This window comes from Myodes glareolus, chromosome 1 (genome assembly GCF_982192425.1).
Source record: "Myodes glareolus chromosome 1, mMyoGla1.1, whole genome shotgun sequence".
NCBI classification, from domain to species: Eukaryota; Metazoa; Chordata; class Mammalia; order Rodentia; family Cricetidae; genus Myodes; species Myodes glareolus.
This window is the reverse complement of record NC_142026.1, coordinates 74,287,553-74,309,635: the sequence shown is the minus strand read 5'-3', so window position 1 is coordinate 74,309,635 and position 22,083 is coordinate 74,287,553. Positions and strand designations below refer to the sequence as shown.

The window sequence follows — 22,083 nt, the reverse complement described above, 5'->3', positions numbered from 1 at the left end:
AGACTGGCCTCAAACTCAGAGACATACCTGCCTCCGCCTCCATAGTACATGGACTAAAGAGATATTTCACCATACTTATCAATCTATATTTTTAATCCTTGCATGTGATTGTTGTTTAATCTTTGCTGGAGGAAATATCTGCCAACTTTAGATGGACAAAGTAGGTTCAGTGATGCCTTTCTTGGTTGATAGGATGGGAGTTAAATTTTTAGCTCAAATTCAACTCAAGAGTGACACTGCCTTCCTGAATAATATCCAGATTAAAGTTTAAAAGTGAATTATGATCAGTCAATTATATGATTAGGGATTCTGTTTTCCACACATCTTAGTTGTATGACTGCTATAGCAAAGATGGTCAACCAAAGTTTTCAAAATCTGAGCTCTAGAATTTCTAACATCTATAAATTTATGAGATCACCATGCATTTTAAATTGTTCTACAAGTAACTATAGATATAAATAAATATACTATAATTCATTAGTTTTTTGGAGTATAAAGCAAATTTCCATGATTTCATCAATAAACATATCAGAATGATCATTGAATAGATTCTACCAGAGATTTTATCTGTTCACAGCACAATAAAAGGACTTTTTGCAGGCATTGGAGTTGTCATATAGCAGGGAAATCAGTTGCAAAAATTGCCAAGACATTAGAAACTAATGTTATGGCTAGAGATGGCCAGCAGATAAAAACATATGGTGAAATCACAAGGACATCGGTTTGAAATCTGCCCTCAAGGCAGTGGGTCACAAATGTCTATAACTCTAGCTCTAATGGTGTAATACCATCTCCTGCTTTCACTAAGCACATATCTTCACACAAAGATGCAAATATGAAATGTGAGGAAGCTGACATATGTATATGAATGTATACATACAAATTAGAAAAATAAAACAAAGCAGAGAAGAAATTTAACTTATAGAATGAAATGAAATTTGTCAAACCAGGGGGCAATATCTATATGTCTTGCATTTCTTAGATTACATATTTTCTCACAGAGATAACAGATATGAAGTATTATTGGCACAATCTCTGAAAATATCATGGTTTGTTCCTAGAAAATGAAACATTAACTAAAAAGCTCCATAACTATTATAATACTATAACTATTATCTCAGAGAGCTATATCAGTATATAGTAAACATCACAAAACAATACACAAAATTACTCAGATTTTTTTAGAATGTCAAGATTACAATGAGGAAAGTTTGATACTCTAAAATGTGCTCCTAAAATGAGCTTTGATTCAAAGAAAAAGGGGCAATACAAGTTTTACACAGGAACCATATTGTTTTTTAAACAGTGACAATGTTTTGTCATTGTCTAATGCACAAATTCTAACTTGAATATCAGGTCATAATTTCTTAATAAACATTTTGTTTTCTGTGATTTGCTAATTTGTTTCTTAAAAGGGCATATGTGCTTATTAGTATACACACATGCAATGGTGCACATGTAGAAGCGAAAGATCAGGTATCTGTTCACTCTATCCTGCATTTCAGTTTTAGGGATCGAAGACAGTATGTCTAAATAGGCAGCAAGCACCTCGGCAACAAAACCTCAGTAAGTGAACATTCTGTCACTTCTTTGGGTTTAAAGGTATGCATTTAAATTTTAAGTGGTGTAGTATGCCATACATATGGCATAATCTAAGAGTAGGTAGAAGTCAGGGAAAAACTGTGGGACTCACGAGAGTCTCTGGAGTGTTAAACTCAATACATCAGGCTTAGTAGCAAACAGCATTAACATACTGACATCTCTCTGAAATATACTTTATTTCTGAGACAGTGTTAATGAAACTGTTATCAACAAGTATTTACATTTATACTTCAGAATGAACAGGAAATAAAACTCAATGTACGTGACTATCATTTTCACATGTAAATAGATATATTCTTTCAGTTGTCCTGTGTACCAATATATTTAGATGAAAATACTGTTAATTATTTTAAACTTTTATTGATACAATAGTATTACAATTCTTATCACTACACAGGTGAGATGGTACAAAGGGAAAATTCATGAGGAAAAGAAGGCCATTAACTTGTACATGATCTCAGAATCCCTAAGAGGATGGTAGAGAAAACACACCAAAAACATATCTGATTTTCCTTCACAATAGCTACAAGTAACATAAAATATCTCGGAGTAACTCTAAACAAACAGTTGGAAGACTTCTATAACAAGAACTTTGAATCTTTGAAGAAAGAAATTGAAAAAGACACCGGAAAGTGGAAAGATCTCCCAAGCTCTTGGGTAGGCAGAATTAACATAATAAAAATGGCAATCTTACCAAAAGAAATCTACAGATTCAATGAAAGAACTGTACTCAACTTCATAAGGAAAAGCAAAAAACCAGTATAGCCAAAACAATCCTGTACAATAAAGGAACTTCTGGAGGCATCAGAATCCCTGACTTCAAACTCTACTACAGTACTGAAAACAGCCTGATATTGGCAGAACAGACAAGAGGACCAATGGAACCCAAGAAAAGGCCCATATATTAATCTACACACCTTCGAACACCCTACAACAATAGTATGTCTTTCCAGTATGAATTATTTCATGTTTTTTCAGTTGAATGTTACTTAAAAAGGCTTCCCAACAATGCTTACATTCATAGGCTTTCTTTCCAGGATGAACTCTTTCATGTCTTTTCAGATGACTGCTACTTGTATAGGCATGACCACACTGCTTACATTCTTAGGGTTTGCCTCCAATACGAATTCTTTCATGTATCTTCAGATGACTGCTACTCGTAAAGGTTTTACCACATTGCTAACATTAATAGGAATTCTATGCAGTATGCTTTCTTTCATGTATTTTCAGGTAACTACTGCATTTAAAGATTTTATCACAATGTTTGCATTTATAATGGTTCTCTCCAGTATGAATTCTTTCATGTCTTTTCAGATGATTGTTACATGAAAAGGCTTTATAACAATGCTTACATTCATAGGGTTTCTCTCCAGTATGAGTTCTTTCGTGTCTCCTCAGATGACTGGTACATAAAAAGGCTTTATCACATTGCTTACATTCATAGGGTTTCTCCCCAGTATGAATTCTTTCATGTACTTTCAGAATACTGCGTAATGCAAAGGCTTTACCACATTGCTTACATTCATACGGTTTCTCCCCTATATGTACTCTTTCATGTCTTTTCAGATGACTATTACAAAAAAAGGTTTTATAACATTGCTTACATTCATAGGGTTTCTCATCAGTATGATTTCTTTCATGTATTTTCAGATACCTGTTACATGTAAAGGCTTTACCACATTGCTTACATCCATAGGGTTTCTCTCCAGTATGATTTTGTTCATGTACTTTTAGATTGCTGTTACATGTAAAGGCTTTACCACATTGCTCACATTCATAGGGTTTCCCTCCAGTATGAGTTTTTTCATGTGTTTTCAGATTACTATTACATGTAAATGCTTTACCACATTGCTTACATTCATAGGGTTTCTCTCCAGTATGAATTCTTTCATGTGTTTTCAGATAACTGTTACATGTAAAGGCTTTACCACATTGCTGACATTCATAGGGTTTCTCTCCAGTGTGACTTCGTTCATGTTTCTTCAGATAGCTTCTACTTCTAAAGGCTTTACCACATTGCTGACATTCATAGGGTTTCTCTCCAGTGTGACTTCGTTCATGTTTCTTCAGATAGCTTCTACTTCTAAAGGCTTTACCACATTGCTCACATTCATAGGATTTCTCACCAGGATGAATTTTTTCATGCATTTTCAGATGAAAATTAAGTGTAAATGATTTGCCACATTGTTTACATTTGAAGCGTCTCTCTACAATATGAGTGCTTTCATACTTTTGAAGATGATTATGATGTCTAAAAGTTTTACCACACTGCTTATATTCAGTGTGATTCTCTCCACTTTTTGTTCTTTCAGGTATTTGGTGATAACTGTGATGTGCAAAGTCTTTGTCACACATACCTTCATAGGATTTCTGTCCTGTATGACTTGAGTCTTGAAATTGAAGATTATAATAATTTTCATAGTGACATGAAAAGGTTTTACCACACTGCTTGTATTCATAGTGATTTTCTACAGGATTACTTCTTTTGTGCCTGTGAAGAAACCTGGCATGAGTAAATTTCTTACTACAATCATTACACTGATGCATCGTTTTTTCTTTTGAAGTCTACCATATAATCAATAAAACTGATATGCTGGAGATTTACCACATGTTTTTTATTCATAGGCCTTACTTTCCATGTAAGTTCTTTATTGCAAGTGTAAACAGGAATCAGAACTATGGGTATTAGTAAATTTTTTTGATTCATTGGGTTCAACTTTAATATGGGCTGTTTTCTGTGTGCTAAGATACCTGTGGTAGTTCAAGCATTTGGTACATTATTCACATTTATAGTGTCCCTCTCCCAGATGAGTTTCTTTACATCCTTGAAGTAAACTGTAAGAATTCACACCTTTACTACCCTGACTGCATTCATAATATAATCCTATAGTATGGATCACAATACATTTACAGTGTGAATCAGGACAAACACGGCCGTTTCCACATTTCTTGTGCTCATATGGATTTACACTAGTGTGTGGTCTTTGATAAATTCCAAAAGAAGTTGGGAAACCAAATTATCACATTCAATAAGGCTAGTCATAGAGGGGATTACAGAACTTCTAAATGACTGGGAGATATAGATACTTTACTATTGTCCATATCCCTAAGGAACATGAAGTTTGTATCTGAACTGGCATATGATATGTCTATAAGTAAACAACAACAAATAAAATCTATTCACATTTCATTTATAAAAATTAGTTTTGTTCCTCATTGAGATGTACTATAGAGATTAAACTTTCAGGAGACGACAACCCTCTTGACTCTCATATTCTGAATTCTCAATATTTTTGTAAGTCACTACATGAGTGGGTATACCGGTAGCTTTAGATAGACTATTTCTGTCTTGAAATTTTTTGTATATACAGTGATGACCTGATCAACATCCAAGCAATTTGTAATACCTGGATGATATAAAACCGAACGAGTGGAAGTTGGAGACACAGCATTCAAATGACATAACAAATAATTATATGTTAATCCATTGCTTCCATTTCTTGTTACTTAGTTTACTTCTTTGAAAGCATGGATAAGCTACCTGACATTAAAGTAAATAGTGTTGTGAGAAAGTCATAATCACCTAGAAACATAAAACTATGCTTATAATTTCCCTCCTTGTTTTTCATTAAAACTGAATAACACATCAACATGAAATCAGATACATATTTATATCAGTTTTCCTATGAAAATTACCATCCATGTCTTCTAAAATGCTCATAAGATTCTTCCATATTCTCATCTTCCCATTTGTAGCCTAAAATAGAACAATAGAAATTGTATGATATACTACTGGAATACAAGCAAAATAAAATACAATCCTGGGCAAACCTTAGAACCATGCCTGATTTATTTACATTCTTCCTCTTTCATGATCAAGATCACAGCACAGCATCAAAAAACCAGAAAAAATTGTCCATTTATCTTAAAAATTGAAAAAATACTCAGTATTACCTATAGCCGTGAGATTACTGTAGGTTTCTACCATCACATCTTTGTAGAGATTCTTCTGGGAAGGATCAAGCAATGTCCACTCTTCCCTAGTGAAGTTCACATGCAAATCCTCATAGGTCACTGCATCCTAAAATATTCCATAAGTGTGTATTACAGAAATTTTGGTAATGACAGCATTGGATATGTATTCTATAATGACATCGTATTCACATAAATCTGAGTGATTCCCACATAAATCTGAGTCATTCCATGAAACAGGAGTTTTAATCTAATCACTGAATCAATTCCTTCTAATTAGAAGGAATCTGAAAATAGGGTTTACCCCTGCCATTTCTGAGCCCACTGAACAAGATTTATATTTGCAAGAAAAATATCAGCACACAGATATGCATACAGAGACAGAGAGATGGAGAGAAAGTGTGTATGTGTGCTAGAAGGAGAAAAGAAGCAAAAAGATCAACAGAATTAGATTCTATGTGATAATTGTATTAACAATTGCTAACTACAAAAAAAGAATGGTTAAGCAGAGTATATTGGCTCAAGCCTTTAATTCCAGCATTCAGGAGACAGGGAAGGTGAATCATTAAGAGAGAGGTCTTCATTATATCTGTAATTAATTTCATGAAAATCAAAGTTATATAGTAAGAGCATGTCTATAACAAAAATAAAATGAACATAGAAATGAAATAGACAAAACTCAGGTCTCTCTAAAGTTTCTGCCCCAAACCCGCCTATTCACCTGCAATATTAGTGGAACTCTGAAACACAGCTTGCTCCAATAGTGAGGGGACCTAAGAAGTGAGTGAACAGTCATAAACAGTATAGCCCTCTCTAGGACCTCCCCTGTGGAAAAAAATCCCAGCCCTCCCCCAACTTCCTCGGCTTTTCTAGCCAGCAAGCAGGGAGTTTCCTGCAAGTAGGCTCCCCAAAACTCAATCTACTGGTCCCTTCAAGTTCCTAGCCACAACCTGACACCAAGCTCATCTATCCACCTGCAACCTCAGTGGAACTCTGAAACACAGCTTACTCCACTACTGAGAAGAGTTAAGAGGTGAGTGAACAGCACACAGTGGGACACCCCACTCTCTAGGACCTATACAGTGGGCCAAAACCCCAGGCCCCTCCTGCAATTCCCTTGTCTTTTCTAGCCATTCAGCAGGGAATTTCTTGTGGGAAGGCTCCCCCAAAATCCAACCTCATCCACTGGACACTCCAAGCTACTAGTCACACCATGCCTAAGAGCTGAGAGCTTGCTACAATAGTGAGGGGACCAAGAGAGAGAACCAAGAAAGCAAACCAGGAGAGAAGACCAAGAGAGCAGACTTATAGAGACCTCAGAAGCTTTCTGAGACAGACATTGACAGTACAGAGCAGACCAAGAAAACTCCCAAACACTCAGACAGCCGAGCAAGGATTGGATCAAGATGCAAAGACACTGCCGGCCTCATTTGAAGGAAGAGATGGGTTGGCGCCAATGCAAGAATGCCTCCAACAACCTAAAAAACAACATGGTAACACCAGAACCTAGTAGTCACACATCAGGAAGACTTGATCATCCTAACCTAGAAGAAACAGAAGAAAACGACTTTAAACATAACTTTATGAAAATAATGGAGACCTTTAAAGAGGAAATGAAAAACTCCTTTAAAAAATGGAGGAAAAAACAAACAAAAAATTGAAAAAAAAATAAATCCCTCAAAGAAAGAAAGAAAGAAAGAAAGAAAGAAAGAAAGAAAGAAAGAAAGAAAGAAAGAAAGACTGAAAGAGAGGTAATAAAAACAACACAAACCAAGGGAATTTTGGACATGGAAAATCTGGTTAAACAAACAGGAACTACAGAGACAAGTATAACCAAGAGAGTACAAGAGGTAGAAGAAAGAATCTCAGGTGCTAAAGATATTATAGAGGAAATAGAAAGAAAGAAAACATTGAAAAGGATCCTGTCCTCTGCTGTATACAAGAAACATACCTCAACCTTAAAGACAGACACTAACTCAGAGTAAAGGCTTGGGAAAAAGTTTTACAATTAAAAGGACCAAAGGAACAGATTGGGTGTAGCTATCCTAATATCTAGCTAAATAGATTTCAAACTAAAATCAATCAGGACAGATGGAGAAAGACACTTTAACTCATAACAGGAACAATCCATCATGATGAAGTCTCAATCCTGAACATCTATACCCATAATACAAGAGCATCCACATTTGTAAAAGAAAGATTATTCCTGAGTGAGGTAATCCAGACCCAAAAAGATGATTATAAATCTTCGTCCAGTGACGGATAGAGATAGAGACAGAGACCCTCATCAGAGCAACAGACTGAGCTCCCAGGGTCCAGTTAAAGAGCAGAAGGAGGGAGAAGATGAACAAGGAAGTAAGGACACGAGAGGTTGGTCCACCCACTGACACAATGTGCCTGTTCTAATGGGAGCTCACCACATACAGCTGGATTGGGACTGAATGAGCATGTGATCAAACCAGACTCTCTGAATGTGGCGGACAATGGGGGCTGACTGAGAAGCCATTGATAAAGGCACTGGGACTTGTTTCTATTGCACGTACTGGCTTTTTGGGAACCTAGTCTATTTGGAAGCAAAGCTTCCTAGACCTGGATGTAGGGGCAAGGGCCTTGGACTTCCCACATGGCAGAGTTCCCTGCCCTCTCTTAAAAAAAAAAAATGGAGTAATTTCCTTTATCTTGTCATATGGTTTAAACTTAGAATTTAACAAAAAGACTACTCTCATGGAAATTGAAAAGTGAATTACTGAACAACCCTGGGTCAAGAAAGAAATTAAAGACTTCCTTGAATTCAATGAAAATGAAGGCACAGTGTGCTGTAGGACAATGGTTTAACCTGTAAAGATTTGTTTCTTGTATGTGTTTAGTAAAATGTTGATTTGCCAGTACCCAGGCAGGAAGTAGAGACATGGCAACCACATAGGAAGTAGAGGAGGGGAACAAGAACAAAAGGAGAATCCTGGAAAGAGGAAGAATTCAGTCTGCAGTTGCCACCCAAACGCAGAGGACGCAAGATGCCACTGACTCACTGAAAAAGGTACTATGCCACATGGCTAACAGAGATAAGACTATGCCGAATATAAGTTACAAGAGTTGCCAGAGATAGTGATCTCCACTGGAACAGGTACACAGGAGTAACCTCTGAGCAAGTGAGCCATAGCCAGAGTCCGCTAAGGGTCCAGACTTGAATCTGGAATTTTCAAGGGAGTAGACCTAAGACAGGACCCCTGTGGGTCTGGGTGTGATCTAAGACCTCCCAGGAGCTAGGCCTGAGCCAGGACCTCTGCCAGTCTGGGCATGAATCCATGACATCTGAGGGAGTAGGCAAAAACCAGAGATCTCTGCAGGGCAAGGCATGAGTCTAGGACCTCAGAGGGAGTTAGACTGTGCCAGGACCTCTGTGAGTCCAGGCAATAGTCTGGGACATCAAAGGGAACAGGCAGTAACCTGGAACCACCGCATGTCTGAACATGAATCTGGGACCTCTAGGGAGTAAGCCTGAGTCAAGCCCTCTGCAGTTATGGGCACACCAGAGCCTGGGAAATCTGAGGCAGTAGACTGGAGTAAGAGACCTTTGCAGGACCAACTCAAAGCCAGGGACCTCTGCAGGAGTGGAACCAGAGCAAGATTTACAGAAACAGGTCAAATCCAGGAACCTAGACCAAAGTAAGTCTGAGACAGCAAACTCCAGGGGAGCAGAGCAGAGCACAGGAGCACTGAGCTACCTCCAGGAACACAGAGTAGCCAACAGGGTAAACAGTCAGTGGCACTGACTGTATCACAAGGAACAACCATCTGAGCTTTGGATTCAATGGCACCTAGAATATTAATCAACAGAATCTCAGACATCTCCAGTCACACCTATTAGAGGAAAAGATGAGAAGAAAAGGTGCACACATGCAACACCACAAAGAGCAGCACAACACCAGTAAAACTTAAAGACTCTACAACAGCAAGAACTGAACAACCAAATATAGATGAAGCAAAAAAAAAATGACCTAAAAAATAACTTCTAGAGAATTTTGAAATTCTTAGAGAGGAAATGAGAAATTCCCTTAAAGAAATAGAGAAAAAGACAAACAAAAAATTGGAAGACATCAGAAGAAAACCAAGAAATCAAACATATGAAAGAAACTATTCAAGACTAGAAAACTGAAATAGAGAAAATAAAGAAAACACAATTTGTGGGAATTACAAAAACAGAAATCATGAGAAAACCATCAGGAACCACAAATGCAATCATGAACAGCAGAATACAAGAGATGGAAGAGAGACTCTCAAGTGCTTAAGATACAATAGAGGAAATAGACTCATCAGTTAAAGAAAACATTAAATCTAACAAAAGCTTAAACCAAAATACCCAGGAAATATGGGACACCATGAAAAGGCAAAAATCTAAGAATAATAGGTATAGAAGAAGATGTTCAACTCAAAAGCACAGAAAATATATTTAACAAAATCATAGAAGAAAACTTTCCCTACCTAAAGAAAGATATGCCTATGAAAATACAAGAAGCTTACATAACACCAAATAGACTTGATAAAAAAAAATTCTGCTTACCACATAATAATGAAGACACTAAACATTCAGAGTAAAGAAAGAATATTAATAGCTGTAAAAGAAAAAGGCCAACTAACATATAAAGGTAGACCTATCTGAATTAAACCTGATTTCTCATTGGAGACAATGAAAGCCAAAAGGTGGTGGTCAAGCCTTATGTAGATATTAAGAGACCAGCCCAGACTACTCTATTCAGCAAAACTTTCAATCACCATAGAAGGACAAAACAAGATATTCCATGACAAATCTAGATTTCACCAATACCTAGCCAAAAACTCAACCCTACATAAAATACTAGAAGGAAAACTCCAAAACAAGGAAGTTGGCTACACCAACAAAAACACAGACAATTGATGGTCTCATAGCAGCAAAACCCAAAGAAGGGAAAAAAGCACAAATTAACATCACCAGCAATGAAAACTAAATTAACAGGAGATAGCAATCACTGGTCATTAATATCCCTTAATGTAAATGGACTCAACTCACCTATAAAAAGGCAGAGGCTAACAGATTGGATATGAAAACAGAATCCATCCTTCCTCTGCATTCAAGAAGCACATCTCAACCTCAAAGACAGACACTGTCTCAAAATAAAGGATAGGGAAAAAATGTATCAATCAAATGGACCTAAGAAACAAGTGGATGTAGCTATTTTAATATCTATCAAAATAGACTTCAAGCTAAAATCAAAGAGACAAAGAAAGTAATTTCATATTAGTCACAGGAAAAATTCATCAAGAGGAAATCTCAATACTTAACATGTATGCTCCAAATACAAGGGCACCTGCATATGTAAAAGAAACTCTTCTAAAGTTTAAATCATACATTAAATCCCACACACTAACAGTGGGAGATTTCAACACTCCACTCTCACCACTAGACAGGTCAGTCAGACAAAAAATGAACAGGAAAATAAGAGAAATAACAGATGTTATGACCCAAATGGACTTAACAGACATCTATAGACTATTCCATCCAAACAAGAAAGAATATACCTTCTTCTCAGCACCTCATGGAACCTTCTCAAAAATTGACCACATACTCAGTAACAAAACAAACCTCAAACAAATACAAAAAATTGGAATAACCCAATATAATTTATTAGATCACCATGGTTTAAAACTACAAGTCAACAGCAATACTAATACCAGAAAATGCACAAACAAATAGAAATTAAACAATGGTCAATGGATTGAGAAAGAAAGAAAGGGAGAAATTAAAGACTTCCTAAAATTCAACGAAAATGACCACACAACATACCCAAATTCATGGAACACAATGAAAGCAGTGTTAAGAGAAAAGTTCATAACACTAAATGCTTACATAAAGAAGCTGTAAAAATCCAACACTAGTGAATTAACAGAACATGTGGAAACTTTAGAACAAAAAGAAGCAAACTCACCTAAGAGAATGAGATGGCAGGAAATAATCAAATTGAGAGCTGAAATCAACAAAATCACCACAATCAAGTTGATTTCATCCCAGAGATGCAGGGATGGTTCAACATATGAAAATATGTCAACGTAATCTAACATATAAACAAACTGAAATATAAATCCACATAATCATCTCATTAGATGCTAAAGAATTTTTTGACAAAATACAACGTCCCTTAATGATAAAGGTCTTGGAGAGAGGGATACAAGAACCATACCTAAACATAATAAATACAATATACAGCAAGTCAACAGCCAACATAATACTAAATGGAGAGAAACTCATAGTGATCCCACTGAAATCAGGAAGAAGACAAAGTTGTCCTCTCTCTCCATATTCAATATAGTTCTTGAGGTCCAAACTAAAGCAATAAAATACCAAAAGGAGATCAAGGGGATACAAATCAGAAAAGAAGTCCAACTCTCACTGCTGATGATATGACAGGTTACATAAGCAATCCCAAAAATTCTTCTACGACTCAAAAACCCTTTCAGTAATGTAGCAGGATGCAAGATTGACTCAAAAAAAAATAAATAAAAAAATAAAAAAAACAGTACCTTCCTGTACATAGATGATAAAAGGTCTGGGAAAGAAATCAGAGAAAGATCACCTTCCACGATAGCCACAAATACCATAAAATATCTCAGAGTAATTCTAAACAAACAAGTGGAAACTTGTAGGACAAGAACTTTAAATCTTTAAAGTAAGAAATTAAAGAAGACAACAGAAAGTGGAACCATCTACCAAGCTTTTGGGTAGGTAGAATTAGCATAGTAAAAATGGCAATCTTACCCAAAGCAATATACAGATTCAATGCAATGCCCATCAAAATCCCAGCAAAATTCTTCACAGACCTCAAGAGAACGATACTCAACTTCATATGGACAAGCAAAAAAAGAAGTATAAACAATAAAAATCCTGTACAATAAAAGGACTTCTGGAGGCATCATAATCCCTGACTTCAAACTCTACTACAGAGCTATAGTACTGAAAATAGCCTGGTATTGGCATAAGAAGAGACAGGAGGACCAATGAAACTGAATAGAAGACCCAGATATTAATCCACACACCTTCAAATACCTGATTTTTGACAAATAAGAAAAAAATATCAAATGGGGAAAAAGGCATATTTAACAGGTAGTGCTGGCATAACTGGATATCAACATGTAAAAATATAAAAATAGACCCATATCTATCACCATACACAAAACTCAAGTCCAAATGGATCAAAGACCTTAACATAAAGCTAGCTACACTAAACCTTATAGAAAAGAAAGTGGGAAGTACACTTAAATGCATTGGCACAGGAGACCACTTCCTAAACATACCCCCTGAAACATAACCCCTGCAGCACAGACACTGAGAGAAACAATTAATAAATGGGACCTCCTAAAACTGAAAAGCTTTTGGAAAGCAAAGGAAATGATCAACAAGACAAAATGACAGCCTACAGAATGGAAAAAGATCCTCACTAACCCCAAATCAGACAGAGGTCTAAGCTCCAAAATACACAAAGAACTCAAGAAATTGGTCATCAAAGAACACATAATCCAATAAAAAAAATGGAGTACAAACCTAAACAGAGAACTCTTAACAGTGGAATCTAAAATGGCTGAAAGACACTTAAGGAAATGTTCAACATCCTTAGTCATCAAAGAAATGCAAATCAAAACAACTCTGAGATTCCATCTTACACTTGAAAGAATGGCCAAGATCAAAATCACTGATGACAACTTATGCAGGAGAGGTTGTGGGGAAAAAGGTACATTTCTGCATCGCTGGTGGGAATGCAAGCTGGTACAATCCCTTTGGATGTCAGTGTGGTGATTTCTCAGAAATAAGGAAACAACCTTCCTCAACACCCAGTAATCCCACTTTTGGGTATATATCCAAAGGATGCTCAATCGTGACACAAGAACATGTGTTCAACTATGTTCATAGCAACTTTGTTTGTCATAGCCAGAACCTGGAAACAATCTAAATGCCCCTCGACTGAAGAATGTATAAGGAAAATGTGGTACATTTACACAATGGAGTACTGTGCAGCAGAAAAAACTAACGACAGCTTGAACTGTGCAAGAAAATGGATGGAGCAAGAAAACATTATTTTGAGTGAGCTAACCCAGACACAAAAAGACAAAAAAAAAAGTACATATCGCATGTACTCACTCATAGGTGGCTTTTAACATAAAGAGAACTAACTTAGACAACAATGAGGACACTAAGAGAGACTTACATAGATCTAAAAGGGAAGTAGAAAAAGACAAGATCTCCTGAGGGAAATGGGAGCATGGGGACCTGGGGAGAGGGCTGAATTGGGGAGGGGAGAAGTGAGGGGAACAGAGAAAAACGTAGAGCTCAATAAAAATCAATTTTAAAAGAGTTAATAAGAAGCCTGAGATAATAGGCCAATTAGTTTTTAATTAATGTAGACCTCTGTGTGTTTTCTTTGGAACTGAATTACTGGAGGTGCTGCAGCCAGGGAAACCTGGATAGCCAAGACTGGGGGGTTTAGGGTGGGGGTGGAAGTGGGGGGGTAGGGTGGGGGGTGATTCAGACATGGAGGCTTCTTTTCAGGTGGAAGAACAGCAACCTTTATTTTGCCCAGCAACCTTTTATACCTCTACTCCTTCTGTGGAGACCCACCGGCCAGAAAGAACACAAACATCCTTGTCAATTACAGACCACAAGGAAGTTCTGCTATCAGTCAGGGGGAGTGAGGGCAGCTGGATCACAACAGGAGGAACAGGTATGACAGAAACCTCAGACAACAACATACCCAAACCTCTGGAACACTATGAAAGCAGTGCTAAGAGGAAAGTTCATAGCACTAAGTGCTCACATAAAGAAAATTGATAAACCTCACATTAGTGACTTAACAGCCCATCTGAAATCTCTAGAAGAAAAAGAAGCACAGTCACCCAGGAGGAGTAAAAGGCAGGTAATAATCAAATTGAGAGCTGAAATCAACCAAATAGAAACAAAGAAAATAATTTAAAATGACACAAAGAGTTGGTTCTTTAAGAAAATCATCAAGACATACAATCAATTGTTTATCCAAACTAATCAAAAGAGTACATCTAAACTAAAGAATCAGAAATGAAAAAGCGGACATAATAGCCGACACTGGGAAATTCAGAGAATCATTAGGTCATACCACAAAAACCTGTACTCCACAAAATTAGAAAATGTAAAAGAAATGGACTTTTTTTTTTAGAAAGATATCATATACCAAAATTAAATTAAGAACTTGTGAGCAATTTAAATAGACCTATAAACTGCAAGGAAATAGAAACTGTAATCAAATACCTCCTAACCAAAAAAAGCCCAGGACCGGATAGTTTCAGCACAGAAATCTACCAGAACTTTCAAGAAGGGCTAATACCTATAGTCCTCAAATTGTTCCAGATATTAGAAACAGAAGGAACATTGCCAAACTCTTTTTTTTTTTGAGGCTACATTTACCCCAATACTAAAACTACACAAAGACTCAACCATGAAAATAAAATTACAGAACAATCTCACTCATGAAAATGGATACAAAAATATTCAATAAAATACTGGCAAACAAAATCCAAGGGCACATTTAAAAAAAAATCATCCACCATGATCAAGTCATCTTCACTCCAGAGATGCAGGAATGGTTTAACATATGAAAATCTACCAAATATAAATACTGTGAAAGAAAAAAAATACGACCATTTCATTAGATGCTGAAAAAGCATTTGACAAGATCCAACACCCCTTCATGATAAAGGTATTGGAGAGATCAGAGATACAAGGAACATATCTCAATATAATAAAATCAATATATAGGAAGCCAACAACCAATATTAAATTAAATGGAGAGAAACTCAAAGCGATTCCACTAAAATCAGGAACATGAGAAGGCTGTTCACTCTCTCCATATATCTTCAACATGGTTCTTGAAGTTTTGGCTATAGTAATAAGATAACAAAAGGAGATCAAGGGGATTAAAATTGCCAAGGAAGAAGTCAAATTTTCATTATTTGTAGAATTATTTGTATAATTTTTATTATTTGCATAATTGACCCAAAAACTCTACCAGAGAACTCCTAGAGCTGATAAATCTTTTCAGTGATGTGGCAGAATACAAGATCAACTCAAAACTATCAATAGCCCCGCTATACACAAATATAGGAAAAGAAGTTGTGAGGGAAATCAGATAAACATCACCTTTCACAATAGCCACAAATAACATAAAATATCTTGGGGTAACACTAAGCAAAGAAGTGAAAGACCTATTTGACAAGAACTAAGACTTTGAAGAAACAAATTGAAGAAGATATCAGAAAATAGAAAGATCTCCCATGTTCTTGGACAAGGATCAACATAGTAAAAATGGCAATTCTACCAAAAGCAATCTATAGATTCAATGCAATCCTCATCAAAATCCCAACACAATTCTACACAGACCTTAAAAGAATAATCAACTTCATATGGAAAAACAAAAAACCGAGGATAGCCAAGACAATCCTGTAAAATAAAGGAACTTCCGGAGGCATCACCCTCCTAGATATCAAGCTGTATTACAGAGCTACAGCAATGAAAACAGTTTGGTATTGGTATAACAACAGACAAGTTGAACAATGGAATCGAATTGAAGACCTGGATATTAATCCACACACCTAAGAACACCCGATTTTTGACAAAGAAGCTAAAATTACACAATGGAAAAAAAGAAAATATCTTCAACAAATGGTGCTGGCATAATTGGATGTCAATTTGTAGAAGAATGAAAGTAGTTCCATATCTATCCCAGGCACAAAACTTGAGTCCAAATGGATTAAAGACCTCAATATAAATCCAACCACTAAACCTGATAGAAGATAAAGTGGGAAGTAGCCTTCAATGCATGGGCACAGGCAAACACTTCCTAAATATAACACCAGTAGCACAGACACTGAGAGCAACAATACATAAATGGAACCTCCTGAAACTGAGAAGCTTCTGTAAAGCAAAGGCCACAGTCAGAAAAAAAAAAAAGGGGGGGTGCAGCCTACTGGGAAAAGATCTTTACCAAACGCACCTCAGACAAATGACTGATCTATAAAAGATATAAAGAACGCAAGAAATTAGACATTAAAATTCTAAAGAACCTCATTAGAAAATGGGGTACAGAACTAAACAGAGAATTCTCAACAGAAGAATCTCAAATGGCCAAAAGATACATAAGGAAATGTTCAACATCCTTAGACATCAGGGAAATGCAAATCAAAAGAACTCTGATACCATCTTACACCTGTCAGAATGGCAAGATCAAAAACACCAATGACAGCTTATACTGGAAAGGATGTGGAGTAAAGGGAACACTCATTCATTGCTGGTGGGATGCAAACTTGTACAACCATTTTGGAAATCAGTATGATGATTTCTCAGAAAATTGGGAATCAACCTACCTCAGAATCCAGCAATACCACTCACTCTTGGGCACATACCCAAAAGATGATCAATCATACTATAAAACTGTTCAACTATGTTCTTAACAGCATTATTTGTAATAGTCAGGAACTCGGAAACAACCTAGATGCCCCTCAACCAAAGAATGGATAAAGAAAATGTGGCACATTTGCACATTAGAGTACAACTCAGTAGTATAAAACAATGACATCTTGAATTTTGCACGCAAATGGGTGGAATTAGAAAACACTACCCTGCCTGAGGTAACCCAAACACAAAAAGATAAATATGGTATGTACTCACTCATAAGTAGATACTAGTTATAAACAAAGGACACTGAGCCTATAGTTTATGATCCTTGAGAAGCTAAGTAATCAGGTGAACGCAAAGAAAAACATATATAGATTCATCTGGAAATTGGAAATAGACAAGACAGCCTAATACAATTAGGAGCATGGGGATGGCAGAGAAGGAAGGGTGGACGGGGAAGAGGAGGGAAGAAGGGAAGTGTTGAAGAGTACTTGAGGGAATGGGATAGTTGAAATGGATGAAGGACAGATATGAGAGCAAGGAAAGAGATATTTTGATTGAGGGAGCCATTATAGGTTTAGCAGAAACCTGGCTCTGGAGAAATTCCCACTAATCCACAAGGATAACCCCAGCTAAGATCCTAAGGAATAGAGGAGAGGGGGCCCAATCTTGATTTTCCCTGTAGTCAGACTGATGAATATCTTAAATATCACCACAGAACCTTCATCCAGCAAATAATGAGACCTGCATCGGAGCACTGGACTGAGTTCCCAAACTCCAGTTGAAGAGTGGGAAGAATGAGAATATTAGCAAAAAGGTTAAGACCATGATGGATTCATCCGCTGAAACAGTCCGCCTGAGTTAATGGAAGCTCACCAACTTCAGGTGGACTGGGAAGGAACAAGCATTGGACCAAACTAGTCCCTCTGAATGTGGTTGACAGTTGCATGACTGGGGCAGACAGAGGGGCCACTGGCAGTGGCACCAGAATTTATCACTACTACATGTACTGGCTTTTTGGGAACCTATTCTATTTGGATGTATACCTTGCTCAACCTAGATATAGTAGGGAGGGCTTTGAACCCTGGACAATGCAGGGTACCTTACGTTCTCTTAGGATTGGATGGGGGTGGGGTCGGAGGGTATGTGGAGGGAATGGGAGGCAGGAAGGGAGTAGGAACTTGGATCGATATTCTTTTAAATCTAATTTTATAAAAAAGGCTTATCTAAAAAAATAAACTGTAAGAATAACATCTAGCTAAAATTGCTTGCATGCTTAAATAGTTACAGTTTCCAATGTAAGCAATGCAAACATTGAACATGAAAAAATAGCACAGTGCCGGAGAGATGGTTCAGCAGTTAAGAATGCCTGTTGGTCTTTCAGAAGAGGGAGTTTCAAGAGTCAGTGCTTCCATGGGTGCTCCCAAGTATTCATAATTCCAAGTCCAGGGATTCCGCAGACATCTTATGATTGTTGTGAGTATCAGTCAGCAGTGTCATGTATATCTTTGCATGCAGGCATAGATTCATATTTGCTACAAAAAAAATTAAAAATTCACGAATGGTGGTAAGACTGTCACACACCTGTCATCCCATGACTCTGGAGGCTCATAAATCTTAAGGTCATGTATGTAAGACACCCTGGAATAAAGAATTACACACTCTGAGAATGTTCAAAGTCAAGATATTGGTAAAGCACAGCAGAACAGTATGTGCTTGACATATACAAAACCATACATTCTGGGCCAACCTGTCAATAATATAGAAATGAAAAAGTAAGGTGTGCTGGAGCATACCTTTAATCCCAGCCCTATGGAGGCAGAGGCAGTTAGGCCTTTGGGTTCCAGGACAGCCTAGACTACAGAGATAATTTTAAAGAAGCAAGTGGATCTCAGTGAGTTCACATCCAGCATGGTCTACAAACTGATTTCAAGGACAGTATAGGCTATGCAAGGAAACACTGTCTCAAAAAACAGGAAAGACAGGACTACAAAAGAATCCCTGTGATCCAAAAAAGAATGTATTTTAAGAATAAAAAAAAAAACGATTAAAAAAACCCATCAAGCTAGCAAAATGACTTACAAATAAAAAGCAATTGTTCCTGGGGTATCTTCGGTAATTCACAGACATCATCTATAATGGTGGTGTACACATGAGAACACAAGAAAAAAAGTATTGTGATAAATGTTGACCACAAGAAAGTAGACACTAAGAAAAGGCTATGGGGTGAGGCTACAGACACAAAAATCAGATCCCTACCAAGAAACATCTTCAAAAAAGGCTCCTAACACTAAAATAGCAATAAGAAGCCTATAGTAACCCACCAATGAGATAAGAAATAAAGTGCTTCATATACCTGTGAGGATTTTCAATCAAGTGACTACATTCTAATCCAGGCCACTAGAGGTTTATGGACACTAAATGAGGAATAATGCTGTTACTCTAACTTGAAGTGTCCCAAAATGTTGGAATATGCCTACAAGTCAATACACTTTCCACCTCTCTTTCTCATTCTCGGAAATTATAACACAGATTTAAATGTTTCTGTGTCACTGGACAGTATGATCCTCACACTAGCCCTGAAAAGATAGTTATTAGCATCAGTTTGGATGTTTTAGCACTTTAAATAAAAAACTGTGACTAGGCCACCCTGACCACTATCCCGGGTCATTGAGACTGGGCCTGCAGTGTGTTATGAGAAAGTTTCAGCTACAGATGAGAAAAACTGAGCTATGATAAGTTCTGTGGAGGTTTGGTTGCAGAGTAGAAAGGAGTTTCTGTCACTTACAAAAATGAAGAACTCAGGAAGAAGAAAATACCAGTGACAGGAGAATATGTTCAGGGCAGGAGGGAGGTGAGCTTCCCCATGTGAGTAACCTATAGGTACTGGACCTCCTGATTGACCTTGCTGCTATTTGCAATGTTGGCTGCTGTGGTCTGTTTCCTAACACATAGTAATAGCCAACGGGCGACTTGTGTCTCAAACCTCTCAGCCTGGTTAACTGTTTCAACCTGAATTGCTCATACCCCCATCAGAGAGATTCACAATTACAAACTCAATATTCATTAGTTCAAGCTACTCTCATTAAATTGTACACTCCTCCATCTGGTCTGCTCTCATTCACAGGGCACGAATTAACAAATGTTGTAAAATTACACAGACTGACCCAATGAGATCCTTCTTCACAATGGTGAGTTTGGAGTGGACAGCCTTAAACTTCACTCTGTGCTCTAGCAATTACCTAACCTGTTGCCTCCTGTAGTCTACACAGCAAATGATTCCTCCCATTCTGCTCTGAAGGCAGAAATCATGCTCCACATGAAAGCCCTTTTTCTGTTTCTTCAAGGGATACTCCACTACATGATTCAAATAGGTAATTTTACAAATACAGGAGTACAGTCTTTTTCTTGAAGAATTTAGAAGTTTAAATGAGCGGACAGCAAGGTTGGTCCTTGAGGAGCAACAGACTGGGTTCAAGATCACCTAAGTCAATGTAACAGAGCTTGTCTCAGAAGTATCTTTCTACAAGGCTGGAGGTGCAACTGTGCTAGATTAACATGTGCTTACAGGGAGAAAACACTGCACACACTTCAAAGATTAATAAAGTAGAAACTCTGTAACAATACTGTGCGTGGCCTTCTGCCTACTGCTCAACAAGGAGCCAACCTGGCACAGATTCTGCATGTCACATATGCTGACCTCCTTAAAGCTCTTTTAGGTTTGGGTCCCAGGTAATATTTGGAGCATGTTATACAGGGAAAAGAGACTGTAAGGAGATTGCCACTCAGGCAGATGTTAGATATTCACAGCAAAGATAATCCCAGAAGGATTTCTTAAGTACTCCAATTAACTGAAACAGCAGGCCTTTCTTCAATGACTGTGTCTTGATGGGGAAATGCCAGGAAGATGGGATGACAGAAAAGATAAAACCTGGGTTAGGAGGTCTTGCACAATCAACCTTAAGCCAAGGAAGCTTCTTTAAAAGAACAGCATTTGTCAACTACTTCCAGAGCAGAAACCATAGGAAATGGGAAGCTTCCATGAATCAACAGGAACTCTAAAACAATGGAATAACTTCAGGAAGAGCCAGAGCAAACAAGGTGGCATAAGGAAAACATAGGGTGTCTCAAGTGTATTCTGATCTAGTCCACAGCAGACATGGAATTCATAATCAGACTCATGTGCTAGGGAGAGTTGGAATTCTGAGGATCTGAAGCAGCTCCTTTCCTAAGGCCCTGGCTAAAGACCTTTATCAGATCTCCCAAGAATATTCCCGGTTAAAAGCAGGAAATGTCTTTGCTCTATAGCTTGGGGACTTAAAAAAAAAAAAAAAAGCTGAAAAGGGCTAGGCCTCAGGCTGTTACTGGCTCTACGAGTTATGTTCCAAAGTTTGAGAAGTTATGTTCCTTCTCTACATAGTAGAAAGCAGCAACTGAGCGGGCCAGCCCTCAGCACACCACTTCATCCATTTCTAATATTGTCATGCACGGCATTGTTTCCCATCAGGGCAACTATGCTTTTTGGCATGAATGGAGGTATATGGAACACCAGCCCTTAATAGGTGTTCTAACCCTGTAATGCTCTTCTGGGAGGCTTTTCATAGGCTTGCTCTTGGATATAGGACTAGTGGCTGGTAATAAATCAGAGTTTTATATTTTGTTACAGTTTGCAATCACATGCCTGGTTCATCCTAGTGAACATATAGTTACATCCTTGTAGATCCTGGTGTACGTATAGTTACATCTTAACATCCTAATCTCTAACAGGCCTGGTTAGCATATGACTTAACTTTGCCATAGATTGGAAGCAGACCTGCTACAAATCAATCCTATTTAGTATGGCTTTCTTTCTCCTAAGTTTTGGTAAATCCTTTATACCTTCAGTTTTACTTTTCTACATCACAGTAGTGGAGTCCTATCCAACCCAGGAAATGTTTATAACATCCATAAAATAACTCCAAATGGATTTTGCAAGTATATTTTAAATGTGATTTGCTTCACTTCTAGAAGTTACTAGAGAAACTAGGTGTTTCTGAGTATAGCAACTTGATTTTTAGACA

General features: G+C 37.3%; 1 protein-coding gene and 1 long non-coding RNA gene across 2 annotated transcripts in view; both read right to left on the bottom strand.

The window, feature by feature from the left end:
• Positions 1-22,083, bottom strand: part of LOC148123476 (uncharacterized) — a 70,282-nt gene that overhangs the window by 46,800 nt on the left and 1,399 nt on the right. The gene's annotated exons all lie outside the window — the stretch shown is intronic.
• Positions 1,752-6,385, bottom strand: LOC125398789 (uncharacterized). Its single transcript, XM_087909937.1, has 4 exons — positions 6,296-6,385; positions 5,557-5,683; positions 5,299-5,359; positions 1,752-4,105 (listed from the first exon to the last, which is right to left on the bottom strand). The coding sequence occupies exons 1-4, from the start codon at positions 6,368-6,370 to the stop codon at positions 2,800-2,802; spliced, it is 1,569 nt and encodes a 522-aa protein (XP_087766063.1). The 5' UTR covers positions 6,371-6,385; the 3' UTR covers positions 1,752-2,799.